General features: G+C 57.2%; 1 protein-coding gene across 6 annotated transcripts; it reads left to right on the top strand.

The window, feature by feature from the left end:
- Positions 1-66: 66 nt before the first annotated feature.
- Positions 67-21,789, top strand: CLUH (clustered mitochondria homolog). Of its 6 annotated transcripts, none has more exons than XM_004267041.4 (26): positions 67-278; positions 7,542-7,744; positions 8,554-8,725; positions 9,717-9,860; positions 10,060-10,184; positions 10,263-10,417; positions 10,499-10,624; positions 10,898-11,045; positions 11,220-11,312; positions 12,474-13,168; positions 13,916-14,139; positions 14,248-14,349; positions 14,469-14,569; positions 16,017-16,169; positions 16,258-16,320; positions 16,403-16,647; positions 16,868-16,952; positions 17,072-17,225; positions 17,324-17,463; positions 18,329-18,409; positions 18,489-18,614; positions 18,696-18,817; positions 19,097-19,190; positions 19,267-19,401; positions 19,483-19,556; positions 20,351-21,789. In XM_004267041.4, exons 1-26 carry the CDS (start codon positions 179-181, stop codon positions 20,535-20,537), a joined length of 4,047 nt encoding a protein of 1,348 aa, XP_004267089.2. In that variant the 5' UTR covers positions 67-178; the 3' UTR covers positions 20,538-21,789. The 6 variants fall into 6 exon arrangements, with proteins under 6 accessions (XP_004267089.2, XP_033279124.1, XP_033279121.1 ...); XM_033423233.2 differs by lacking the exon at positions 20,351-21,789 and adding an exon at positions 20,272-20,332 and having other exon boundaries at positions 14,245-14,349; XM_033423230.2 differs by having other exon boundaries at positions 68-278; positions 14,245-14,349.
- The last annotated feature ends 4,897 nt before the right edge of the window (positions 21,790-26,686 follow it).

The following is a 26,686-nucleotide window of genomic DNA, read 5'->3' as shown; positions in this document are numbered from 1 at the left end:
GGGCCGGGCCGGGCGCGAGGGCGGGGCAAGGGAGCGGCGGTGGGGTCAAAGGCCATAGCGCGCACCACGTGGGCCGGTGACTCCGTCCTTCCCGCAGCTGCAGCGGCGCGCAGGGCACTTGGGTTAGTGGCGCGGCGGGCGGCGCGGACAGCCGAGGCGGACGCCCGCTCCCGCCGCCATGGTCATCAAAACAGACGAGTTGCCGGCGGCCGCCCCGGCGGACAGCGCCCGGGAGCCCAGCTCGCAGGCCGGTGGCAAGGGGCGGCCGGGCGCGACGGGTGAGCGGGGCCGGGGTCGGGGGGCAGCAGGGCGGGAGGCTGAATCGGGCCGAGTGGGCGGGGGGGTTCGGGGTTGCGCGGGGACCGCCGCCTTCCCTCCGCGCCTGGCTGGGTTGCATCTCGCCGAGCCCTCCACCGGGCGCCCCCGCCCTGAAGGTCACCTTCACTGTCGCCCCCGCCTGCGGCCCGGGCTTCACACGTGGGGTCCCGGGGCGGGCAGCGGCGGCTAACACACGCGTGCCAGATCGCGGGGAGACGTGCACACGCATGCAGTTTCGGGGTGTGCCGGCTCCGCAGACGGACGGACGCGGCGGCCCCACCCCCTACGCCCCCGGGCATGGGGAACTCTCCGGACTGGGGTCACTTGACACTTGTTCCGTCAAGCACCCCCTTCGCGTCAGGATCCCAAGCATTCCCTGTGCACAGGGCTGCAGGCTTGCGAGTTAGACTCAGCTTGGGACTTCTCAGGCTTGGTCTGTGGGAAGAGTGCAAGTTGGGGTGTGTGTTTCGTGAGGGGGTTTCTGTGGTTCGTTCCCAGAGGCAAGGCTTTAACCCCAGGTCTGCAGGGTCTGATCTCCGTCCTGTAAGATGTCGGCCTGGAGGGCAGACCTGGGGGTCTGCCTGTGTATGGGGGCAAAGCCAAACTCCTTGGCAGGAGGTGGTGTTTGTGCCAGAACTTGATCATTAACCCGCCTTATTGCGAAAAGTGGGTCAGCCCAGAGTTGCTGTTTTTAAGGCAAAGGTCATCAGCATGGAGTCAAGCTCCCAGTTCTCCCCCGTGGGGCTGTGTGGCATTGGCTTTGGGAGTGGCTGCAGTTTTTCTCAGGTGGGGCCTGCCTCTCTCCTGGGCCTCCTCTGTTCCCTCTGTTTCTTCCATCACATCTTTGACTACACCCCTGAGGTTGGAAGCCCCTTCCCAGCCCTTGGGTTGTCATCTCCAAACCTTCCTCAGAGTCACAGGGCTGGGCTGTGTCCCTCTCTGCCCTGAGTGACAGTGGGAGTGCAGAACTCCCCGTGCCTCCCACTCCCCATAACTCTCCTCAAAAAGGACTTGTCATCTTCATCTCCCTTCCCAGCTTGGGTGAGTCAGGACGGGAACAGTGTTAGGTGGGTTCTCTGACCCTGTAACTGATCACAGCCAGGTTAGCTGATGGTGGGGGATAGGCACTGTGGCAGCTTTGCTGATTGCCTAGAGAAGGCCAAGGTTTGGGCAGAATGACAAATGCTGATGACTCCAGCCTGCCAGGCTTCACCCTGATGAGGTTCTGAATCAGTGGAGCAGGCTAGATAAGAGGAGGTCGATTTCCCCTCCAGCAAAGAGACCTGAAGAGATGAAGCGACTTGGCCAAGGTCACACAGCAATTCAGCATTTGGATTTCCAGCTCACAGCCAGATTGCCAAGGCTGCCCTGGCCTGTCCCAGAGGAAGCTGGGAGAGGCATGTTGGCTGGGATCATATGCTGAGAACATAGGGACTGAGGAGAGGGGAGAGTGTTGGAGAATTTCTTTGAGGGGGTCTGTCTGGGGCAACCTGGGTCAGGGGAGGGTACAGCTGTTCATTTTGGGGAAAGTGGAAGCATACTAGCAGGTGGAACATTGGCTCCCTAAGCCTCTGGGAGGCTTGTATAGAGCTAGGACTTGAATTATAGCCAGTCTGAATCTATTCAAAGGAGGAGGAGGCCTTAATGGAGACCCCCAACAGGCCCTCACCCAGGCTTCTGACCTCAGAACCCAGCTCTGGAAGTCCCCTTGAGGGGGACTAGTCCCCTTGAGGAGGTGATCAAGGCCTTTTATGGGGGGACCAAGGATCAGTTGCCTTGTTGGGAAAAAAGCTAGTTTTAGGGGTTAAGAGAATAGCAGGTTTTTCAAGTTTATGGTGGTGTGTCGAGTTCCTTCTGCCTAGGCGAGGGCTCCTTGGAGCTGAGGCCCAAAGCGGAGGGGAAGGGGGCTGGCAGACAGGAGAGGAACTTGGGGGCTTAGGGGAGCTCCTGGACAGGACCCCAGAGCTCTTCTTTTGGGTAGGTCTGAGCAGAGCAGCTGAGGGAACACTGGACTCTCCCCAGACCCTGCAGACCGCTTCTGGCCTGGGTGGAGATGGGAAGGAGGCAAACAGATGCCTACCTCCTTGGGATCTTCCTTAGGCTACCCGCCCCCACCCCTTTCCCTTGAAGCCCCAGATTCCTGGGATGGGGTGATATGCCTTCTGAGGCCTAACTTCCTGCAGGAGCCTCACCCTGTGAGGTTTTGGCTAGGGCGGGGCCTGGCCCTGGCACAGTCTACTGAGTGAGGCCATGCCAGGCTGGGAAACGCACACAGGGGCCACCTGGGATGGCTTACGTTTCTTTTCTAACTCCTTTCAGCTGCCCATTGGGTCCACGTTCTCCCGGGCCAGGGCAGGGCTGTGCTTTATCTCTTCATTCTGGGGGGCGGGAGGTGTATGCCATGCAGTTTGGGCAGCCCCTTCCCATTCTGCAGAGGATCACCTTTCTCCTTCCCTAAAGCCCAGATGCTCGGGTACCCCCTGGGGTAAGGAAGCAGGGGTGTAGAGGAAGGGGGTACTGTTTACCTGGTGGGCGCTGCAGCCTGGGGCTGGCGCTCAGGCCTGGGCTTGGGCGTCTGACAAACCTGGTTGTTTTCTTGACCTGGCTTGGCTGCCTGTTGCCTCTGCGACCTTGGGCAGCTTGGTTACTAAGCTTCTGGAGCCGCAGTTTCCTCAAGTGAGATGGGCTGGTCGAGCTGCTGGAGGGACCTGCCACAGGCTGGGCCTAGAGTGAGCGTTGGCTCTGTGGTAACCAGGGTGGGAGTGGTTGCAGCAGTTACGCAGGGGTCACTGCCAGGCTGCTCTGCCCCCCGCTTCTCCACAGGGCTGGGGTGTGTCTGGGGAGGGCGGCGGAAGAAGAGGGGCTCTGCCGGGGCCTGGCCCTCCGCGGAGTGTGCGTGAGCCAGAACCCTCGGCGGGGGGTGCGGGGAGCCGTGGGCCTGCTGGGTGCCGGCCCTTCAGGGCTGCCTGGAGGGGGCCTGAGGGAGCCTGGCTGCCGCCCCCACCCTGGTTAGTACGGCTGCCGGAGCAGGCCCGCCTGGGCCCTGGCAACAAGTCAGAGGCCCTGGGAAGGCGCCCTGGCAAGGCTGGGCATGTTCCTTCTCCACAGCCGCGCGGCCTTTGGTCTCTCGCTGCCAGCTCTGTTTTCCCCAGGGGAGAGACTTGGTTTTCTCCTGGCAGCGCAGGGGCTGCTGGGGAGGGAAGTCGGAGCCTGCCAGCTTCTTGGTGGAGCTGGAGGCCTGGGGCACGGGTGCAGTTGTCCTCTGGGCGCCTGGGGTTAGGGTTCCCACCAGAGCTAGTGACTCTCAGGAAGGGGAGAGCTGTCAGGTCACCTGCAGGGGGCAGCACGAGCCAGAGGCCCCAGCCAGCCTCTTGACCCAGGAGGTGGGCAGGGTGCTCAGTGCAGCCGGTGGACAGGGGGGCAGCCACCTCGTGGCCTGGGCCCGAGTCTGTGCCAGCTGTTGCCGGCAGCCAGCTGAAGTGGTCCTGCCCACCCCCACTGGGGTTGGGGCCGAGGAGAGGACTCCCTTGCTGGGCTCTACCCCTGCCAGCCAGTCCCCAGGGCCCTCGATCCTGAGGGGCCCAGGTACCCCAGACGCTGGGTTCTCCTGCCCCGCTGCTTCACCAGCAGGGACCCTCTTTTTGGGGGTACAGGGAGATGGGCCTGAGCACTGGTGGCAGCTCCACCTGGGGTCCTGGAGCCACCAGGGCCTCCGGGCCCACGGCTGTCCTTCTGGCCGACCTTGAGCAGGATGCGAGGCCGGGGGACTGTGCCCTTCCCAGGGCCGCCCAGCAGGCCTGGCCCTGCTGAAACCCGAAGCCAGCCGGCGGCCAGCTGCATGGCGGCAAGGGTAGAGGCAGAGGCCGGGACGAGGCACCCAGGCAGTGCCGGGCCTGAGCTGGAGAGCTGGCTGACTCGCTGCCATGGAGGTCCTGTGACTCCAGAACGCGGGCTGGGGCAGCCGCCGACCACCAGGTGGGCTGTGGGGACAGGGAGCCAAGTGGCTGGCCTCTGGTGGGGAGGCCACTGGGCCTTGATCCGCTGTAGGGAGACCTTGAGGGTGCTTTGCAGGAGGGAGGAGGGGCAGGGCGGGCTGGCCTTAGGGGAGTGGAGGCCCCTGGGAACCAGCCACATTCCTTTGAAATCTGATAGGAGATTGGGTGCCCCCTGGGGCGGGAGCCTGCAACAGAGGTGCCTTCTGGGCAGGCTCCCTGAGCCAGGGGGGGAGTGGGAGCTGTGGCTACCCTTGCCCTCCTCTCTGTCCTCCTGGCCCAGACTCAGGGAGCACAGGCCACCTGTCTGGGTCCAGGCCTCTGGTTTCCCACTTTTGGGGTCTCAGAGACCTCAAAGCTGCTGTTCTGTATTGGGCAGGGGCCCCCTCATCCTGAGGGCTGGTCAGCCAGCAAAGCCTTTCTCAAGGCCTCAGCTGGGGGAAGGCCGCCTCATAGCTGTCACCCCTCTTGCTGCATTTTGAAAACTGACCAACCACCACCCTTCTCCCACCCTCCTGTCCCTGTCTGCCGTGTCACAGAGTCAGCCAGGTTCTCCCTTTGGGGCCGGCTGCTCAGTTTCCAGGGGCTTGGGGTTGCCCCGCCTAGGACTGTGGGCTCACTTGAAGGAGAGGTCCTTGTGCGTCCTTGTAGTTGTTGGGAGTTTACCTTCAGGTTAGGAGCGGTGTGCTGGGGACGGAGGTGGCGACAGCTGCTGAAGGCCCGCCGTGGGCCAGGACTGAGGGCAGGGCAGCCATGTGGTAGAGGGGCTCTCCAGGGGGAAATCTAGGGTCCACTCTTGACCCTGGGCAAGGCACTGAACTTCTGGGCCTCAGACATCCTTATTTGGGGGAAGGAGGAGGGGACCGTATCTGAGCTCCTGGCCGTTCTGTTTATCACTCAGTTGAGGGGACGCGGGAAGAGGGAGTGGCTTCTCTCCACGTCCCGTTCCCGGTCCCCCCATGTGCCCTTGTGTGTCAGGCGTACCTGGACTTTTATACATTTCCCGAGGCCCCTGCTCCATGTTTCTGGTAGGTCTGGGTAGAGCCCACACAGCTCTGGGGAGGTGCACCCCGTCCCCACCCCTCACAGCTGGGTAGGGAAGAGGAGGTGGAGTCTGGATGGGTTGGGGTCCAGAGCAGAGCTGGCTGAGCTGACCTGTCTGGAGCGCCCAGATAAGCAAGGGGCCAGTCTGGCTGCCAGGCAGGCCCTGGGCCGGAAAGCCCCGTGGGCCAGTGGGGCTCCAGGCAGGCCTGTGTTTCGCTGGAGGGTTTCTGCGAGGACATCCTCCTCTCCCCCAGCGGGGCAGGGCGGGAAGGGCTCTCCTCTGTTCCCCTTAGTGCCTGCGGAGAAATGGGAGCTTTTGTCACCTGCTCCTTCTCCCCACAACATGTGTGTCGGTTGCTGGTCACAAGTGCGGGGCTTTTGCAGTAATTAATTCATTAATTCAGTGCCTTTCTGTTGAGCGCGGGCAAGACAGGAGGAGGAAGATAGAGCTGCTGGTGTGAACAGCCCCCCGAGTGCAGCACGACACTGCCGCCAGGGGTCATTGGTCAGGCTTCAGAGAAGAGAGTTTATTTCACCTGGGCCTTGACGGATGAGTAGGAGTCTGCCTGATGGAATGGTATATGGGGGGCAGCATACACAAAAGCGCAGGTAGGAGGGAAAATGTGTGGCTTGTTCTTAGGCTTCCGGGTAGTTTGGTGTAGCTGCACCTTGATGGGGAGAACTGGCAGGGGCTGAGGTGGACTTCAGGCCTAAGATGTTCGGTTCCCGTGAGCGGTAGAGCAGTGGAGAGTATTAGAAGGTTCTGAGTGGTACCTTTTTTTTTTTTTTTGGAAGAGGAAAAAGCTATATTTATTTGATTCTATGGATTTTCACTTATTCCTATTAACCATTAATTATGCTGATTTACCATTAATTGAAATATTTTATCTTTTTTACTATGGTCACCTTTAATAACAACTTAAAAATCACTTTACTTAAAAAAGGAGTTATCTATATTTACCAGAATTTCATTTGTAGAAGCACAAGTGTTGACTTTGGATCACCCTTAGCTACTCATCTGAGGATATGGTCACACCATGGAAATGAAGATCACTTGTAGACTTTGGATATAAAACATGAACAGTTCACAAAAGTTGGTATAAGAATTTGCTCGCTACAGTTTCAATGCCCTAGTTTTCTCAAAAAGCTCCTGATACCTTTTTTTCTAAATCGTACCCTGAAATAAACACTGGTTTAACAGTTGTGTCATACAATAATACAAGCTTCTTGTAAACACCTGGAAAGTACAGACTTTATAAGGAAAGGATTATATCACTCTTAATCCTGTTATTTAAGGAAAGCCACTGAATTCTGAGTCTTTTAGTCTTTCTACTGGAATAGATATAAATGTACATATACACACATAATTAGGACTAGTTCATGTTCTAATTTTTTTTTAATTGAAGTACAGTTGATTTACAACGTTATGTTAATTTCAGGTGTACAGCAAGTGGAATTCTTGAAATAGGGGAAATGGCCTGCAGCGGTCCTGTGACCAGTTTGGAGATTAGGTTGGGTGACTAGATAGGGATGAGGGGGGCGAGCATTTGCAGAGCAGGGGCTGGTTTGTGGAGGAAGATAAATTCCGTGCTGACAAGATGAGTCTGGTGAGGCCTAAGGGATGGCCACATGTTGAAAAACTGGAGCGAGGCCTGGATTGGTCACGTGAGCTGGGAGACGGGAGGGCATTTGCAGTCACGGGCAAGGGTGAGGTGGGAATGAGGAGAGGCTGGGGCCCAGGACACCCACAGCTGGACTGCCAGGAGGAGGGCAAGCTGGAGAGAGAAGAAAAAGAGCAGCAGAGTCCATCAGGGAAGAGGAGGAAGTGAGCGGTGGGGGAGGGGAGCCAAGCAGCTAGTTGCCTAAGGCCAGAGCAGACCCTCAGGTTTGGCCCTTAGGGTGGCATTGGTGGCTCTGGGGAGAGTGGTCTGGGTGGCCTATTCACACGGCTGCCAGACTGGGGGCCCGAGGAGCAGATAGGAAGCGAGGGCCCAGGGTGTGGAGGCGAGCGAGCGGGCAGTAGCCTGCAGGCGTGCCCTGGGGTGCGGTGGGACCGGAGTCTGGCGCAGGGCCGAGTCTTGGGAGGACAGGCAGACGCCATTCTGTAGGGCTGTGTCCACCCTGGTAGGTGAGGCAGACCTCGCCAGCGAGGCCCGTCTGACTCAGCTCCTTTCTTTTCCCCCGCAGAGCTGCCATCAGTCATGCTGTTGAATGGGGACTGCCCGGAGAGCCTGAAAAAGGAAGAGGGGGCTGCCGAACCGCCCCGGGAAAATGGGCTGGATGAGGCTGAGCCGGGAGAGGAGACCACTGGACAGGAAGTCATTGTCATTCAGGACACGGGCTTTTCTGTGAAGATCCTGGCTCCTGGGATCGAGCCCTTCTCCCTCCAGGTGAGAGGATAGAGGGGTACTGGGGGCCAGGGCCTGCGCCTGTTGGGGAGGATGAGGGTGCGAAGCCAAGCTTTGCCCTTGCCCGGTCTGGCCCCGTGTTGAGGCAGGAAACCGAGGGTCCTGTGCCTTCCAAGGTCACTGAGCTAACGTGGTGGACATGGGAGTCCAGGTTCAGGCCGTTGCCTCAATGCAAGGGGACAGATCCCAGCTGGGACTGCCAGCCCTGTTTGGGGATCGGTATGGTAGTGGCTGGGTAGTGTTGGGGTCCCAGGGCTCCCCACCCTCAGGTAGGTCAATTCTCTGGCTGGAGTTTTACCATCTGTCTGAGAGGAGAGTGGTAGTGGGTGGTCTTCAAGAGCCGAGCCGACCCAGAGGTCTTGTAAACTGTTACTCACTGGGGAACCAGGTGAGGCCCTTCAGCCCCAGAGCACACCTTCCTGAAGGGGGAAGCCATTTGCCCTGGGGACCTTGGCACTGGGCAAAGGAGGAGGCAAGATGACTCTTTTCTTTTCCTTGTTTTTACACCTCTTGCTGCTCTACTCGGGGCCTGCTCTTGGTCTGCAGGAATAGTTTAAGCTTGCGGGTAACAGGGCAAGGCTCTGTCCTGCACATGTATGTATATACCCTGCACACACATACACACACACAGGTGCAAGTGGGCATGGTATGTATGGGCAGGGCCTGGAATTTAAAATAAAAGCCAAAAAGGGGGAAACGGTATTTGGAGCATTGACTTTAGGCATCCAGGTGCTTTGGGCTGGGGAAGCGGTATGTTTTCACCAGGTTGGTCAGGGCCTTCTCCCTGGCAGGTGTCCCCCCAGGAGATGGTACAGGAGATCCACCAGGTGCTCATGGACCGTGAAGACACATGTCACCGCACCTGCTTCTCACTGCACCTGGACGGCAACATGCTGGACCACTTCTCAGAGCTGCGCAGTGTGGAGGGGCTGCAGGAGGGCTCGGTGCTACGCGTGGTGGAAGGTTTGTCCGGAAGTTGTGCGGCCCGCCGAGGGGGGGCATGAGGAGGCGGGGCCAGGCGGCGCTCACCCCCACCCCACCCCTCCCGCTGGTACCTTGGTGTCACTGTGTCACAGATGAGCGTGTGGAGGCTCAGGGCAGCCTTGAACTTGTGGAGGCAGGAGAAGACGGGACAGGAGCACAGGTCTGCTTCGCAGGCCGTCACAAGCACACCCTCCAACTTCATGGCTGAATATCAGAGTCGTGATTTTAAACAAAACAAACAGTGCCAGGCAGGTGCTTGAAATCAGCCCGTTCAAATTTTATAGATAAAAGTTCAGTCTCTTAAGGAAACTAAGGTTTCACGGCTCTTGAGCAGGGAAGTCAGGCCCAGTGTGGGATGGTCAGCTGGCACAGTGAGTCTGGTTTGTTTGTTTAAAAAAAAAAAAATCACGTGAACTTAGGTTACCTGGGGAAAGGTGGCACTGCTGTTCTAGGCATGTCAGCCAAGGAGCAAATGTGGGAGAAATGTAACCCAGCTGTGCCCAGACTTACCTAATGACGAAACCTCTGTCCTTCCCCAGAAGAGCCCTCATTGAAATTTCATGAAACATGAGTTGGAGAGCAGTGTTGCAGTTTGAGGTCCTGTAAGTCCTCAGGCCACCCCCGGCCAGGGCTGCCCTGGGAGAACTGGACTGAGCCCATGGGGACCTAGCAGCTGTGCTGGGCTGCCCACCTGAGACACTCGTGGGCAGAGAGCAGGGGCCTTCTGTGTGCACTTCCAGAGGCATTTCTTGTGCCCTTTGGCATAAGGTTCTTTGCAAACGAGGATCCCTGCCCACCAGCAGGCAGGTGTATGTGTTGAAAGCAGAATTCCAGCCTATGTGTTCGTAAGGGAATTTGTAAGTGAAAGCCTAAAACTAAAATCAAGACCACCCCTGGTAGTGCCATGGCCGACCTCTCTGCTGGGTGGGTTTTTGCCCTGGTGACGCCCTGCCCATCCCCCTCCCGACAGAGCCATACACGGTGCGAGAGGCCCGCATCCACGTGCGCCACGTTCGAGACCTGCTCAAGAGCCTGGACCCATCCGATGCCTTCAACGGGGTTGACTGCAATTCCTTGTCCTTCCTGAGTGTCTTTACTGACGGCGACCTGGGAGGTGCGCGAGGCATTGGGGCTGGCGGTTGGGCAGACGGGCCGGGAGCAAGTTGGCCAGGGGCTGGTGAAGGGGCCAAGGGCTCGGCCTTCCCACCTGGAGGGAAGCGGGGCTGGAGGCACACAGACCGGGGCCACCTGAGCTGGGGAGGGAGTTGGCCCCTGGGTGGTCCTGGGCTGACCACCAGCCTCGGGTCCCTCAGACAGCGGGAAGCGGAAGAAGGGCTTGGAGATGGACCCCATCGACTGTACCCCGCCTGAGTACATCCTTCCAGGGAGCCGGGAGCGGCCGCTGTGTCCTCTGCAGCCCCAGAACCGTGATTGGAAGGTGGGAGCAGGTCTCTTTTGGGGTAGGGGATCGCCACACCAGGAAGCCTGGCCCACTCATGCTTGGCCGTTCCTGCAGCCCCTGCAGTGCCTGAAAGTGCTCACCATGAGCGGCTGGAACCCACCCCCTGGGAATCGCAAGATGCACGGGGACCTCATGTACCTGTTCGTGATCACAGCCGAGGACCGACAAGTCAGCATCACGGCGTCCACTCGGGGGTTCTACCTGAACCAGTAAGTCCTCGTGCGAGCCCGTTCGGAGTCCGTGGGCAGCTGCTTGGGGTGCCCTGCACAGTGGCCACCATCTCCCTGCAGGTCCACAGCGTACCACTTCAACCCCAAGCCTGCCAGCCCCCGCTTCCTCAGCCATTCCCTGGTGGAGCTGCTCAACCAGATCAGCCCAACCTTCAAAAAAAACTTTGCCGCCCTGCAGAAGAAAAGGTAGCACCTTGGCCCACCTGTCCCTCATCCCACGTCCCATGGGGTGGGTGAACCATACAGCCTGAACTCTAGCCCTCCTGCCCTAAGCTGTGCCCCCAGCACCCCAGAGCTCCCTTCTAGGCAGCAGTCAGCCTAGCAGCCCTACGACAGGCGGCTGTGTGCTTCCGTCGGACTCTCCAGGGACAGGGCAGAGCCAGTGGGACCTTGGAGAAGGGGCCCAGGGCAGGGCTCTGGGCTCAGTGGGCTGCCCCATCTCCCCTCTGCCCACCACAGGGTCCAGCGCCACCCGTTCGAGAGGATCGCCACCCCATTCCAGGTATACAGCTGGACAGCGCCCCAGGCGGAGCACGCCATGGACTGTGTGCGCGCAGAGGATGCCTACACCTCCCGGCTGGGCTACGAGGAGCATATTCCAGGACAGGTGCCTGCAGCCTGGCGGCCCACCCTTAGCTCTTCCCTCCCTTCCCCTGGTGGGCGCCAGGCTGGGTTCTGGGTGCTTGGGGGGCTGTCTGCGGGGAGGCGGGGGACGGGACTGCCCCGAGCAGGTGCTGGGGGCTCAGGTTGAGCCGGTGTCTCCCTCCCTGTCCTGCTGTAGACCCGGGACTGGAATGAAGAGCTGCAGACAACGCGGGAGCTGCCTCGGAAGAACCTGCCTGAGCGGCTGCTGCGAGAAAGAGCCATATTCAAGGTGCCCATGGCCCCTCAGGCCTGACCGGTGGCCGCAGGCCCTCCTGCCACCTACCTGCTCGTTTTCTGTGAACAAGACGGAAGCTGGGGTGGGCTGTCAGGGATCTTCCAGGGCGTTCTGCCAGCCTTCCGCCTCCTGGTAGATGACCCCAACTCCTTCTTCTGGCCTCTCTGAGATTTAGTGTCTGTGGGCCGGAACCGGTGGGGACACGCCTCCAGGATGGGCTGAGTGGCAAGGTCCATGACAGCTTCCCTCCCAGCACACCTACGTGGAACCCTCAGCTGGACACACGTGCCCTACTGAGATATCCTTAGTGTTTTTCCTGAGACAGATGAGGAAAAAGCAGTGCTTTTGAAAAAAGTTTCTTTGAAATCTCCCATAATCTTACTAGAGATGATAATGGTGACGATAAGATCTAAAGCCCGGGGTGCTCACTTTGCCAGGGGCTGTGCCAGGTGCTGTGTAGGCATTGCCTCCTGTAATCTTCCAGACACCTTGTAAAGGCTGATACTTTTATGTCACAGTTTTATAGATGAGAAAACAGGTCTGAGAGGTGATCCAGCCAAGATCACCTGGCACGTATTTGGTGATTCCCAGACCCACCCCAGTCCTCACTCTCCCTTTTAATCACTAAGCTCTGCTCTCTCTCGCAGTATAAGTGTTACATTTTTTCAAAACTGGGGTTTCTTTTTTTTTAATAAATTTATTTATTTTATTTTATTTTATTTGTGGCTGCGTTGGGTCTTCGTTGCTGCGCACGGGCTTTTCTCTGGTTGTGGTGAGCGGGGGCTACTCTTCGTCGCGGTGCACAGGCTTCTCATTGCGGTGGCTTCTCTTGTTGCGGAGCATGGGCTCTAGACACGTGGGCTTTGGTAGTTGTGGCGCACGGGCTCTAGAGTGCAGGCTCAGTAGTTGTGGCTCGCGGGCTTAGTTGCTCCCCGGCATGTGGGATCTTCCCAGACCAGGGCTCGAACCCGTGTCCCCTGCATTGGCAGGCGGATTCTTAACCACTGCGCCACCAGGGAAGTCCAAAACTGGGGTTTCTTGCCCTTTTCCAAATGTGAGGAAACTTTGTCCTGCTTACCTCCACCAGCCCTGGGCGAGCTTGGCCAGGCGGGATGAACCCCGCGGCTCTCTCACCCTCCAACCTCGGGCCCCCAGGTACACAGCGACTTCACAGCGGCAGCCACGCGGGGCGCCATGGCAGTCATCGATGGCAACGTGATGGCCATCAACCCCAGCGAGGAGACCAAGATGCAGATGTTCATCTGGAACAACATCTTCTTCAGCTTGGGCTTTGACGTCCGCGACCACTACAAGGACTTCGGGGGGGACGTGGCGGCCTATGTGGCGCCCACCAATGACCTGAATGGCGTGCGCACGTACAATGCCGTGGACGTGGAGGGGCTGTACACGCTGGGCACGGTGGTGGTGGATTACCGCGGCTACCGTGTCACGGCCCAGTCCATCATCCCCGGCATCCTGGAGCGGGACCAGGAGCAGAGCGTCATCTACGGCTCCATTGACTTTGGCAAGACGGTGGTGTCGCACCCACGTTACCTGGAGCTGCTGGAACGCACGAGCCGGCCCCTCAAGATCCTGAGGCACCGGGTGCTCAACGACCGGGATGAAGAGGTGGAGCTCTGCTCCTCCGTGGAGTGCAAGGGCATCATCGGCAACGACGGTCGCCACTACATCCTTGACCTGCTGCGCACCTTCCCCCCCGACCTCAACTTCCTGCCCGTGCCTGGCGAGGTGCTGCCCGAGGAGTGCACCCGCGCCGGTTTCCCCCGCGCCCACCGCCACAAGCTCTGCTGCCTGCGCCAGGAGCTGGTGGACGCCTTCGTGGAGCACAGGTGGGGAGCCAGGGCAAGCGGCTGCATCCTCTGGTGGGTGGTCCTGGGGCCTGATCCTTGACGGGGGGGGGGGGGGGGCGGGTTTGAAAAGTGAAGAGGAGCTAGCTCTGGCCCTGGCCATCCCAGCCCCAGCGCCACCCACCGCGGCATCAGGCTCCCCAACACGGACATCCAAGAGCCTTATGTGGGTCAGAAACTAGCAAGTGGCTAGACCAGCGGCTTTCAGCTGGCGGAAGCGGGGCTGTTCTCTCAGGGAGCACATGGAAACCTGCTTAGGTGTCTTTGAACCTCCCAGTGCCAGGGCCCTGGAGGAGGGGCGGGGGCGGGGTCCCTGCTGCTGCCGTTTCGTGCTTAGGGGTCAGCCCGTCAAATGCCCCAGAATAATCTCCCTGTCAGAATGCCAGGGGGGTTCCTGGCGCTCTCAAGAGCCCTGGGCTGCGTGTGAGCCCCCCATGCACCAGCTGTCTTCTTCCTGTCTGGGAAGATACCCATTATTGCTGTGACCTGCTGCCGCCACCTGGTAGTAGTGCTGGACTGGCACATGCACACGTGTGTGGACGCTTGCACACTGGACGGGATGTGTCCCCAGGCCGGCAGGGTGTCCAGCCCCAACATCCCTCAGCCCCAGCAGGGCAGGAGCCAGGGCCTGGCTCAGGTCCCCCGAAGCCAGCAGGAAGCCGCCAGAGCAGTTACACTTCTACATACCCCTCCTCCATTCCCTGCTCTGCCCCATCCACTGTGCTCTAGGTACCTCCTCTTCATGAAGCTGGCAGCCCTACAGCTGATGCAGCAGAAGGCCAGCAAGATGGAGACCCCCCCGTCACTGGAAAACGGCGACCCCCCATCCTCGGAGTCCAAGCCTGAAGACCCTCCAGCACCCGAGGTGGGAAGCGAGGAGGAGGGCAGCAGTGCTAGTGGCCTGGCCAAGGTGAAGGAGCTGGCAGAGACCATCGCCTCGGACGACGGGACAGGTGGGGCTGCCGTGGCTGCCGGGGGAGCCCAGGACAGGGGAGGCTCGGCTGCTGCCCCACCGGAGCGGGAGTGGGGCTACCTCCTAATGGGCGGTGTCTCTACAGCAGATCCTCGCAGTCGGGAGGTGATCCGCAACGCGTGCAAGGCTGTGGGCTCCATCAGCAGCACGGCCTTTGACGTCCGCTTCAACCCCGACATCTTCTCGCCAGGTGAATGGTCCTCTAGGGCCCCAGCGCTGGTGGGCCTGTTTGCCCACCTGAGGGCTGCCGTCTGTCTGGCCACCTGCCTCTCTTCTGCCTGGCTCATGCCTCTGCCCTCCCTCCCCCAGGGGTTCGCTTCCCGGAGTCTTGCCAGGAGGAAGTTCGGGACCAGAAGCAGCTGCTAAAAGATGCTGCTGCCTTCCTGCTCTCCTGCCAGATCCCCGGCTTGGTGAGGGCAGGGGTGGGACGAGGGACTGCCCAGAGGGTGCTGTTACAGGCCCTGGGGCCTCATCCATCTCCGACTCTGGAAGCTTGTGGAACCTTTGCAGGAGTGACTTAGGCCTGCTGACCTGCAAGGCAGGCAGGGTGGAGTTCTCCCCAGAATGGGGCTGCTGACACACAGGGGTCAAGGGAGGCATCAGGTTCTGCTCTGCGTGCCCTCCCTTGTAGGCTGGCAGCTGGGGTCTGGCCCTCTGAGCTCCTGTGTGATGGGATGGCTGATAGAGGGGCTGGGGGCATCTTCGCCCCCACAAGCTTTGTACATAGGCCCTGTGTATGTACACGGTGCTTGCTCCCCCCTAAGGCAGCCCTGGGCTTAGGTGCCATGCTGTCCCCCGATCTTTTTTTATTTTAACATCTTTATTGGAGTATAATTGCTTTACAATGGTGTGTTAGTTTTTGCTTTATAACAAAGTGAATCAGCTATATGTATACATATATCCCCATATCTCCTCCCTCTTGCATCTCCCTCCCACCCTCCCTGTCCCACCCCTCTAGGTGGTCACAAAGCACCGAGCTGATCTCCCTGTGCTATGCGGCTGCTTCCCGCTAGCTATCTATTTTACATTTGGTAGTGTATATATGTCCATGCCACTCTCTCACTTCATCCCAGCATACCCTTCCCCCTCCCCGTGTCCTCAAGTCCATTCTCTACGTCTGCGTCTTTATTCCTGCCCTGCCCCTAGGTTCTTCATGACATTTTTTTTCTTAAATTCCATATATATGTGTTAGCATACGGTATTTGTCTTTCTCTTTCTGACTTACTTCACTCTGTATGACAGACTCTAGGTCCTTCCACCTCACTACAAATAACTCAATTTCGTTTCTTTTCATGGCTGAGTAATATTCCATTGTATATATGTGCCACATCTTCTTTATTCATTCATCGGTTGATGGACACTTAGGTTGCTTCCATGTCCTGGCGATTGTAAATTGAGCTGCAGTGAACATTGTGGTACATGACTTTTTTTGAATTACGGTTTTCTCATGGTATATGCCCAGTGGTGGGCTTGCTGTGTCCCCCGATCTTTGAGCTGAGCCTGCCGTGCTGGCTGCCCCAGGCCCCTGCGAGGCGCAGCACAACCGCGGGATGAAGCTGTGGCCCTGCTTCTTCCTCTGCAATCACAGGAGAGCCTGTGCGGCTCCCTCGTCCCTGATTCCCTGCCGTGTGGGCCCAGCAGTCGCAGGGGTGATGGTGGCCTGTGCAGAAGGCTGGGGACAAGATCTCACATCCTTGCTGCCGCTTTGTCTCCTTCCCTCTTCCCGATTGGGAGCTGGGGTCTCAGTCCCCTCCTTCCCTCAGGGCCTCAGGATAGCATGAGCTCCCTTGGGAAGACCCAGGGCGGGAGGAAGCGGAGGCCCTGGGCTGGGGGGGCCTGACGTGCTGCAGCCCGCAGGTGAAGGACTTCGCAGACCACGCGGTGCTGCCCATGGACGGGGCCACGCTGGCCGAGGTGATGCGTCAGCGCGGCATCAACATGCGCTACCTGGGCAAGGTGCTGGACCTGGTAGTCCGGAGCCCGGCCCGGGACCAGCTGGACCACATCTACGTGAGTGGTGCCCAGGGCGGCTGTGGGATGGCGGGGCTGGGATGGAGGCCGGGGCCTGACCAAGACTCCCCTCTCTGCACCCTTGCAGAAGATCGGCATCGGAGAGCTCGTCACCCGCTCTGCCAAGCACATCTTCAAGACGTACTTACAGGTACTGCGCTCCCTCCCCGGCCTGGGCCATGGGGATGTCGGGGGGAGCCCGGGTGGTGACACTGCTCCAACCTCCCTTGCAGGGGGTCGAGCTCTCGGGGCTCTCGGCTGCCATCAGCCACTTCCTGAACTGCTTCCTGAGCTCCTACCCCAACCCCGTGGCCCACCTGCCCGCCGACGAGCTCGTCTCCAAGAAGAGGAACAGGAGGAGGAGAAACCGGCCGCCAGGGGCAGCAGACAACACAGCCTGGGCTGTCATGACCCCCCAGGAGCTTTGGAAGAACATCTGCCAGGAGGCCAAGAACTACTTTGACTTCAGCCTCGAGTGGTACGTGATGGGTGCAGGGGCGCTGGGCTCCCGGGCAGCGTCTGGGTCCTCCGTGGTCGTTGGCAGTGGAACGGGGAGGAGAAAGCAGGGAGCTGTGGAGGGCTGCTTGCTTGGGGAAGTGGGGAGGGGAGCTGGGAGGGGGCTCGGGTGGAGGGGCAGCTGTGGAGAAGGGGGCAGAGGGGTGCTGGGCTGCCTGGGCCCACCCGCCGCTCCTCCCCAGTGAGACCGTGGACCAGGCCGTGGAGACCTACGGGCTGCAGAAGATCACGCTGCTGCGGGAGATCTCCCTGAAAACCGGAATCCAGGTGGGCTGGCTCAGAGCGTCCTGCAGGGCTCCCGGGGCCACGGGGGGAACTGGGCGGGGCGGTGCCGGCCGTTTGAGCCCGGGCTGAGGCTGCCTGCGGGTGCCGGGCTGGGTCCCCAGATCCTGCTGAAGGAGTACAGCTTCGACAGCCGCCACAAGCCCGCGTTCACGGAGGAGGACGTGCTCAACATCTTCCCTGTGGTCAAACACGTCAACCCGAAGGCTTCAGACGCCTTTCACTTCTTCCAGAGCGGGCAGGCCAAAGTACAGCAGGGTGCGTGCCAGGTGCAGCCGCGGGGCAGGGTTGCGTTGGGGGGGGCGCCCACTTCCCTCCGGCCGGCCCTGACCTTCCGCCCCCGGGGTGCCCTGCAGGCTTCCTGAAGGAGGGCTGCGAGCTCATCAACGAGGCCCTGAACCTGTTCAACAACGTGTACGGAGCCATGCACGTGGAGATCTGTGCCTGCCTGCGCCTCCTCGCCCGCCTCCACTACATCATGGGCGACTACGCTGAGGTGGGCCATGTGTACCCTCTGGGCCTTCAGCAGGGGCCCAGGGCCTGGTCTGGCACCAGCGGGGCGGAGGGGGGCATGGGGGAGCTGGGGCTGTGTTCTCACCCCCCGCGGCAGCAGGAAGCAGGAGTCCCGGCAGGTGGGACTGGAGCCCCTGTCACCCCAGGGGCCCGGGATGCTGCTGACCTCTGGGCCCCCCCAGGAGGAGCAGGTGGAGACCCGGGGAGGTGCTTGTTCTGCCTGTACGGCGGCCTGCCTCCCCTGTCCCCCCCAGCTCCCTCCACTTAAGAGCTGTATCCTGGGGAGAGCTGCCGTGCCCGTGGACAAAGTGGGTGTGATGGCAGGGCCTCCCTTCACAGGGATGAGGGAAGGGTAAATTCTGACTCAGTACCTAGAGCCCTGTAAGCGCCAGGGAAGCTGCTTGGGGTCTGTGCTGTTGCCTGTACCATCCTGGGGCCTGTGGCGTTCACCTGCCTTGCTGGCCCCGGGGCTTGAGAGGCTGTTTCCTAAGCTAGGTGCACTGTAGGTGCCCTACTCCCGCCTCCAGCCATAGGACTCTTGTTTTCTTTCGCCTGTCTGCCTTTTCTCATTACGAATACTTTATTTTTAGCACAATTTTAGATTTGTATGCATGTGTTGGCATAGATTAAGACAAGTGTTTTAAAATGTGAAGCGGCCTCAGAGCGGGCTGTCGACTTCCATGGTCACAGCAGCTGGATTTTGACCACTCTTCTGCTGCCTTTGTGCAAAGTAAAAATAGAAATTGCAGCCGAAGGTGAAGAGGCCGAGCTGCTGTGGAGTCTCGTGGGCCAGGCAGACTGGGTGTGGGGTGGTACCACCCGGGAGTGACAGCCCCCCACCTCCCCAGGCCCTCAGCAACCAACAGAAGGCTGTGCTGATGAGCGAGCGAGTGATGGGCATCGAGCACCCCAACACCATCCAGGAATATGTGAGTAGCCGCCGGCGGCACGGCCTGCAGGGTGGGTGGGACCCGTGGCTGCCCCGGCCTGACGCCGCTGCCCCCGCAGATGCACCTGGCCCTGTACTGCTTCGCCAGCAGCCAGCTGTCCACGGCCCTGAGCCTGCTGTACCGCGCCCGCTACCTCACACTGCTCGTGTTCGGGGAGGACCACCCTGAGATGGCCCTGCTGGACGTGAGTACCGGGGAGGGGCAGCGGGACTAGCCTCGAGCCCGGGGAGTGGGAGCTGACCGGGGCCCTCCCGACTGCCCCCAGAACAACATCGGGCTGGTGCTGCACGGAGTGATGGAGTGTGACCTATCGCTGCGCTTCCTGGAGAATGCGCTGGCCGTCAGCACCAAGTACCATGGGCCCAAGTCCCTCAAGGTGGCCCTCAGGTGAGGCTGTGCTGGGTTAGGGGACAGGAAGGCCCCAGGCCACAGGGTGCCCGGGAGGCGCTTGCATTGAGGGCGGGCACGGGATCCAGCACTCTGTCCTCCATCTGACTCCTGAGGAAATATCTCTCAACTTGCATCTCTTCTCTGAGTTCTGGACTTGCCTTCCCCCTTGGAAAGTTCCCAGAGTGGGTTCTGGGGTAGCCTGCACACCACCCATCCGTCCCCACCGGCCCATTCACGTCCCTCCCTCGCCTCCCCCTGCGCCGTGCCTGCCTGCAGCCACCACCTGGTCGCCCGGGTCTATGAGAGCAAAGCCGAGTTCCGGTCAGCCCTGCAGCATGAGAAGGAAGGCTACACCATCTACAAGACACAGGTGGGCCACAGCGGGGCGGGGAGGGGCAGGGAGGGGCGGGGCTGCGGGCAGCACTGATATTTCCCGCCCCCTGCAGCTGGGCGAGGACCACGAGAAGACCAAGGAGAGCTCCGAGTACCTCAAGTGCCTGACCCAGCAGGCCGTGGCCCTGCAGCGCACCATGAACGAGATCTACCGCAACGGCTCCAGCGCCAACATCCCGCCCCTCAAGGTGGGTCCCCGAGCGGGGCTGGGTGGGCCGCACCCCGGCCTCCCGGCACTCAGGCAGTGGCTCATCCTCCCTGCCCCTCAGTTCACAGCCCCCAGCATGGCCAGCGTCTTGGAACAGCTGAACGTCATCAACGGCATCCTCTTCATTCCTCTCAGGTGAGGCGCCCCGCCCCCGCTTAGAAGTTGGCCTTTATTTTTTTTCTTGGTTTTTTAAATAAATGATACATTGACATGGCTCAAAATTGAAAAGTATAGCCAGTGGCAAGGAGTTCCTTGTGAATCCTTCCAGAAATACTCTGCATAATTGGGCAGACACAGATTTGTAACCGTTTTTCCCCTTTTTTTCCCCTTTTTTTCCCCAAGGTGCTAAATTGTAGTGAGCCATGCACATAGGTATTTTTCTCCTGCACTTAATCTATCTTGGCGATCGTTTCGTGTCAGTGTGTAAAGAGCAGTGTCATTCCTTCTCTGGACTCCTGCTCTGTGATGTGCCTTAGAGCCAGGCCCTGAGGGTCCCTGTGCGGCTCTTACAGACAGTGCCGTCTTCGAAAGCCCCTCGCGCCGTCTCCCTCCCACCTGTGTGCGGCATGGGTTTGGTCAGCTCAGCGTTACGGCGTTTACAGCGTATCTGCTCTGTGTTGCACTCTACACCTGTTTTTTTGGGTGTAATCGGCTATAGGAGCGGCCGGGGTGCAGTGGGTTTGAACTGGGCGTGAAGGCTGGGCAGGAGCCAGGCCTTAACTGGAGGCTGTCAAGTGTGTGCAGTTCGTACTTTTTCAGCACTCGGGGGCCTTTCTGTTTGCGGGAGGGAAGCGCTTGTTCCACACGTGTGTCTCGCTGCGGAGAGCACAGAGCCTGATCTTGTTCTAAGCTTAAGCAGAGCCAGTAAGGGGACGGAGGGCCCAGGCCCACTCTGATCAACCCACCCTTCGCCCCGTCCTTCTACTCAGCCAAAAAGACTTGGAGAATCTGAAAGCCGAGGTGGCGCGGCGGCACCAGCTCCAGGAGGCCAGCGGGAACAGGGATAAGGCTGAGGAGCCCATGGCTACTGAGCCAGAGCCAGCAGGGGCCTCAGAGGATGCGGCCTCCCAGCCCCCAGCTGCCAAGGACCCTCCTTCCCTGAGCTTGCAGGGGTAGGAAGGGAGACACAGACAGACAGTCGGCCAGCTGCCCCGTTACCCAGCGATCCAGACTCCAGGAGAAGGGGGCGTGCCCTGCACATCAGGAGAGGCAGCAAGTCCTCCTCCTCCACGCTTCCAATCCCACCCTGCCCCCAGCATCCTCCTGGGACCCTGGCCTGGCCTGCCTGACCCTCTGAAAGATGTTCTTGCACTGGTTCGAAGAGTATACGACGCAGAGGACTAATCGGAGACACGTGAATGGAGCGCGTGGGCATCAGTTCCCAGCTGGCGGACAGGTGCCCCCTCAGGCCCCCCTCCTCAAGCAGGTGTGCGCGAGTGTGTCTGTGCCCGTGAGTGTCCTGCTGCGCCCTTCCTGACTTGCGCATAGCCCCGGGCCGGCTCCGAGTGGGTGGGTGACGTCAGGGGAGATTTCTCAGGTCATTCGTATGTTTGACATGGCTGCTGCTTTTGCTGCCACTACCCCGGGCCCGACCTGGCTGAAAGTCCAGGTTTGAAGCCGAAAAGAGGGGAGCTTTCCTGTGTCCTGGGTTGGGGAGCCAGAGCTCTGTGGCAGGGCTGGACGGCTGGGGAGCACTCTATGGCGGGGTGAGGGCCGCAGCAGCTTTACTAACCACCAGTGGGCCGGGAAAGGGTTGGGCATCGGTGGTTCCCCAGACACCCCTGTGCCCAGCCCCGGCTTGTCGGCCCTTGGGCCCCAGCAGGAGGTGCCGCCTTCCCACTCCCCGCACCCCAGCTGGGGCTAACCTTGGGGTATAGTCTGAATGTATCCTTCTCCCTGTTGAACAACCTCAGCTGCCTAACGCACAGGGGGGTGGGGGGGGACCCGGACTGAATCGTGGATCCCGGGGGAGACGTCACAGATACAGGAGTGACTGTCCCTTGTTTGTGGAGCTTAGCTCCCTACCTGGTCCTAGGACACACAGGCACCTCCTACAGAGAGGAGCCCTGGGAGTGGAAGGGAGGGGGCTGCCCGTGCCGCTTCTCTGGGCCTGCTGTCAGAGCCCTAGCAGGTGGGCAGAGACGGCCACCCTTGGGAGCTGGAGGGCGCGGTCCTGCGGCTGGGGCCTCCGCCTGGTGGCTCTGCACGGAGCCGCGGCCGGGTATGGCCTGTCCCAATGCCTGGTTTCAAAGGGAGTGGGTGCGAGCTAGAAAGCTAGGCATCCCCACAGCTGATCAAGAACTTTTTCTTGTTTTTAAACCATCAGTCTTCATTTCACATTGGAATAAAGTGAGTTTTTGAAACCTGCTGTCCCGGCCTCTCCTGTGTGTTCTGTACCAGTCTTGTTTGGTTGTGAGAGCTGTTTCCGGAAGTGGTACTAGTAAAAGAGTTTAAGGCACATGAATGTGTAAAATTAGGTCGCACTCAAAGCTATCCTTAATGTCATTTAAGTGGGAGGAAAGGGGGTAGAGCCGCAGGCACCCACCTAGGGCTTACCAGTCTGCCCATCAGGAGACCCATGGGAGTGGCACACAGATGAACATCACCTGTTGTTGGCCACAGAAGAAAAGGCTGAGAATCGCTCCTATACAGGGCCCTGTGGTTCCGGCTGGGGTGAAGGGTGCTGCAAGGTGAGGGCCCAGGCCTGGGCGTGCTGGCCCTGGTAGGCCGTTGAGGACCTAACTGGGCATCCGCCCTTGTCCCTTTGCTTGTCAGGAGGACTGGGCGGCGCCCCTCAGAAAACTAGGAGTGCTAGAATGGGGGTGTCTAAAGTTTGCCATCCTAGGTTGGCCCTCGTGGAGATCTAATGAACGGGGGGAAGTGGAGCCCACCTAGGTGGGCTTGAGAGGCCAGGCCTGTGAGATGGGAGGGTTGTGGGCAGGAGGCCTGTCTCAAGAGGAGAAGTGTCTACAGCAGGCGGGCCCTCAGCCTCATGCGTAGTTAAATGCCTTTTTGAATACTTGGAGAGTCCTTTGTGTCTGACGTGGGAAAAAAAAATTCCAACCCTGACGTCTGTTTTCTGGAGCCAACTGAAAAAAAGATGTCCCTGACATCGTCGAGGTTTTCTTCTAAGTGATGCCCAAGGATGCTCGCTCCCACCCCGCTTTACAGTCTCCTGGTTGTGTTCTGAACGTGCATCCCTTCCTAGAGCATTTATCCTGTGAACGCCAGTCACGTGTTTCTCAGCACTTCTAGAATTGTGGGCATGATCTTGTAAAGCTGAGAAGGGATCAAGTGTAATTACCGTCGTACCTACTAATCACCTGAGGCCCATTTTTCATGGTTGATCCCTTAAGCGTATTGGTGCTGTCAGGTGCGTTTTGACAACCGAAATGACGAGGGACTGTTGTTTTATGAAGGACACAGAGGTGTGAAATCCACCTTTTCTCCTCTTAGTTGACAGATGGCAAATTTTTGAAAAGGGTGAACAGTGGTATCCAGGAAGGGTTAGTGTGATAACTGGCATGCAGGTCGTGGGGCAGCTGCGCGAGATGGAATACAGGTCTAGCTTGTGTGAGCCTCTTTGTGTCCCCCACGCTGGTCTTTCACTTTCTGCTCTACTTTTCTTCCCTGTTTGCATTTCTCTTAACATGCATATTACTTTTACAACTTAAAAAATATTTTTAAAAGAACTGTTACTACTTTTAAGTTGTATCATCTGTCTCCACTTGCTTCTGCCCTCCAGACTCATTGGGTTTTTTTGTTTTAATTGAAGTATAGTTGATTTACAACGTTGTGTTTCTGGTGTACAGCAAAGTGATTCAGTTGTACGTTTTCTATATCTATGTATGTGTATGTATGTATTTTTCATATTCTTTTCCATTATGATTCAGTACAGGATATTGAATATAGTTCCCTGTGCTACACAGTAGGACCTCGTTGTTTATCTAGTTTACGTATAGTAGTTTGTATCTGCTAATCCCGAACTCCTAATTTATCCCTGCGCCACCCCCTTCCCCTTTGGTAACCATAAGTTTGTTTTCTATGTCTGTGAGTCTGTTTCTGTTTTGTAAATAAATTCATTTCTGTCATATTTTACATTCCACATATAAGCAGTATCATATGGTATTTGTCTTTGACTTAGCATAATAATCTCTAGGTCCATCTATGTTACTGCAAATGGCATTATTTCATTGTTTTTATGGCTGAGTAGTATTCCATTTTATATATGTACCACATCTTTATCCATTCATCTCTTGATGGACATTTAGATTGCTTCCATGTCTTGGCTACTGTATTGTGCTGCTATGAACACTGGGGTGCATGTGTCTTTCTGGATTAGGGTTTTCTCCGGATATATGCCCGGGAGTGGGATTGCTGGATCACTATTTTTAGTTTTTTAAGGAACCTCCATACTGTTTTCCATAGTGGCTGTATCAATTTACATTCCCACCAACAGTGTAGGAGGGTTCTCTCTTCTCCACACCCTGTCCAGCATTTATTATTTGTAGTCTTTTTAATGATGGCCATTCTGACCAGTGTGAGGTGATACTGCATTGTAGTTTTGATTTGCATTTCTCTAATAATTAGCAATGTTGAGCATCTTTTCATGTGCCTATTGGCCATCTGCATGTGTAGAAATGTCTGTGTAGGTCTTCTGCCCATTCTTTGATTGGGTTGTTTTTTTTTTTTGTAATTGAGTTGAATGAGCTGTTTGCATATTTTGGAAATTAAGCCCTTGTCGGTGGCATCATTTGCATTGTTAAATATGAATATTGAGAGAACTGTTAGACATAGTTGAGGAATTCCTACATATCCTAAAGGTGAGAATAAGGTATCCTGATGTGGCCCGAGTATTTCCTGCCCCGCTGCCCCCGACTCCCAGTATCTACACTAGCGATCAAACAAGGCATGCTTGATCAGGACACCTTACAGAGGACAGGAGGGCCTCCTCAAATGCAAAGAAATACCCCCATTAAACAGGGAAATCCACTGATTAAAAAAAAGAACTCAAGACACTGGGATGCAGGCCATTCAGGACACAGTTGCCCTGAGAATAGTCATTTCATATAGAATGAGTGAGGAGCCTTCCTATGTTGCAAGTGTGGGCAACGTTAACTCTTATCCATTCCCAGCCTCTACCCCATTCCTCATGGTCACCCCACAGTGGAGCTGGCAGTGTGGTGACAGAGAGGGGCTTGGGGATGGGATGAGGGTCTTTCCTGTATGGCTAAAAGTAGGTTAAATGATTGTTTCAGAGATGTCAGAAGGCCCTCCTTATACATAAATAGCTAATTAGATGCTTAATACAGGCAGAACCAGATAAGGGAAAGAGCTAGTGCATTTGGGTTCAGGTCCCAGCTCACTCTTTAATTAGCTTAATACCCTTGGCATATGACCTCACCTTAAGTGAGCCAGTTTTCTTGTCTGTAAAAATGTGCTAATATCCACCAGCAGGGGATGTATGTGAGGAAGACGGTATGTTGAGAATAAGGGTGTTGGCCTGACAGGCATTCAAATGTTGGGTATTTTCCTTCCTTTAGTCCCTGCACCAGCCACTTTCATTTAAGAGGGCTGGTGACCAAGTGGGGCTGATGACAAAATGGTGTTTTGTGAAAGTGATGGTTATTTATTATTGTTTATTCTTGTTCAGAAGCAAACAGTGATCTCAAAACACTCTTAGGAGAGTGTTTGCATGATGTGTCTAAATTGCAGGAAAATGAAATCTTTTTTTAAATGCAGGTGTGGCAAAGTGCTTAATTTATTCATTTATAACATTCACTTTTAAAAGTTTGTGTTTCTGATATGATGGGGAAAAAAATGCAGTGTTTCGGTTCAGCCTTTTCATTTACTGGATTTATGTATAAAAGATCTTGGAAAGGCAGTTACTTTGGTGTAAGAGAAAAATCCTTGCCCTTCGTCCCTGGATGTAACTATCCTGTATGTTTACATAAGAAATAATAAACTGGAGATGTGAGTGGAAGAAAAATATTCACAAAGGAACAAAACTCCATGTATGAAACTGTCGGCGAAAGAGAGGTTTGAGTTCAAACCCCAGCTGGAGGGCCCCGGGACCAGTGACTTGTCTAAATTTTTGTCTTCAGTGAAAAGTTAGTTCATTTAGATCAGTGGTTCTCAAACTTGAGCCTGAATCAATCATCTGGATGGTTTGTTAAAACGGATTTGCTGGGTCCCACCCTGTGACTGATACAGCAGGTCTGAGCTAGAGCCCAAGGACTTGCATTTCTAATGAGCTCCCAGGTGATGCTGATGCTGGCACGGGGAGCACACTGAGAATGACTTTCCTAGAGGGTTCTGGTACGTCAGCAGTGGAGCATCGTCAAGTCTGCAGGCAAGACAAGTTCCACCAAAGACTAACAGGGATAGAGCTGCCTCACCCAGGATGCAGCACCATTTCTCCAAGTCTTCCATGTTCCAGTCCTTGTCCTACACCCTGGAAAGACGCAACCATGAGTCTTAGAAGGAAGCTTGACGTGTGTGACAAACCAACAGGTTTTGAAGAGCTAAGTGCACTTCTGGATAGTGATACTAAAGCTGGAAATCTCCACTCTCAGTGGTTAGGCTCAGCATCTGGCTCTCAGCCTAGGGGAAAAGAGGAGCCCTGCAAAGAAATGGAAAAGCTGCAAAATGCAGGAAGCTAACTTCAAGCAATTACTTTGGTGCTCTTGGCCCAGCTTCCCATTTGGAGGAGGGGCTGGGTAGAGAAGCTACCTTCTAAATGGCAGGATGACAGTTGGGCTGTAAGAAAAGAGCACATCATTCAACTTGTCCTTTGCGGGAGACCTCACGGGTGCCCTAAAACACTTACGCATGCTAGCTGGGCAGTAGTCCAGGGATGAAAGGCAGGACATGGCCGACATATGTAAAGCACATAGAAAGCCGTGGGGCTCCTGGGAAAAGGGTGAAGATTCTTGGTACATTTCAACCAAAAATTTTAAAACAGTATTAATAATCTCCAAGAATCCAAGACCACTGGGCAGAATTAAAAGGCTCATTCATTAACAGAACAAAGGCAGTTAGGGTCACTTCTCCCCGGGGCCCTGAGGCTGTAACAAGTCCTTCCTGGCCTCAGCTGTAGTCGCTGTCAGAAAGGGCTGCTGGAGGGCAGGGTGGAGCCTTGGAAAACAGTCTGGAGCTGCCTGACCCAGTGTGTTGTGCAAGCCCCTCAGGCAAGAACCCCTGCAGCTGTGCTCCTAGTTCCCTCCTGCAAATAGGGTGAAGGAAGCAAGACAGCAAAGGCAGTG

The sequence above is a fragment of the Orcinus orca genome, chromosome 19 (assembly GCF_937001465.1).
Source record: "Orcinus orca chromosome 19, mOrcOrc1.1, whole genome shotgun sequence".
In the NCBI taxonomy this organism is placed as follows: domain Eukaryota; kingdom Metazoa; phylum Chordata; class Mammalia; order Artiodactyla; family Delphinidae; genus Orcinus; species Orcinus orca.
The sequence above is the reverse complement of the archived record's forward strand: the minus strand, read 5'-3'. Positions and strand labels throughout refer to the sequence as shown.

Coding starts and splice junctions, on each gene's coding strand:
- CLUH (XM_033423230.2), top strand. CDS start 179: ATGGTCATCAAAACAGACGAGTTGCCGGCGGCCGCCCCGGCGGACAGC. Junction 16,170..16,257: donor ACCAGCTGGACCACATCTAC/GTGAGTGGTGCC, acceptor GCACCCTTGCAG/AAGATCGGCATCGGAGAGCT. Junction 19,557..20,350: donor ATCCTCTTCATTCCTCTCAG/GTGAGGCGCCCC, acceptor CCTTCTACTCAG/CCAAAAAGACTTGGAGAATC.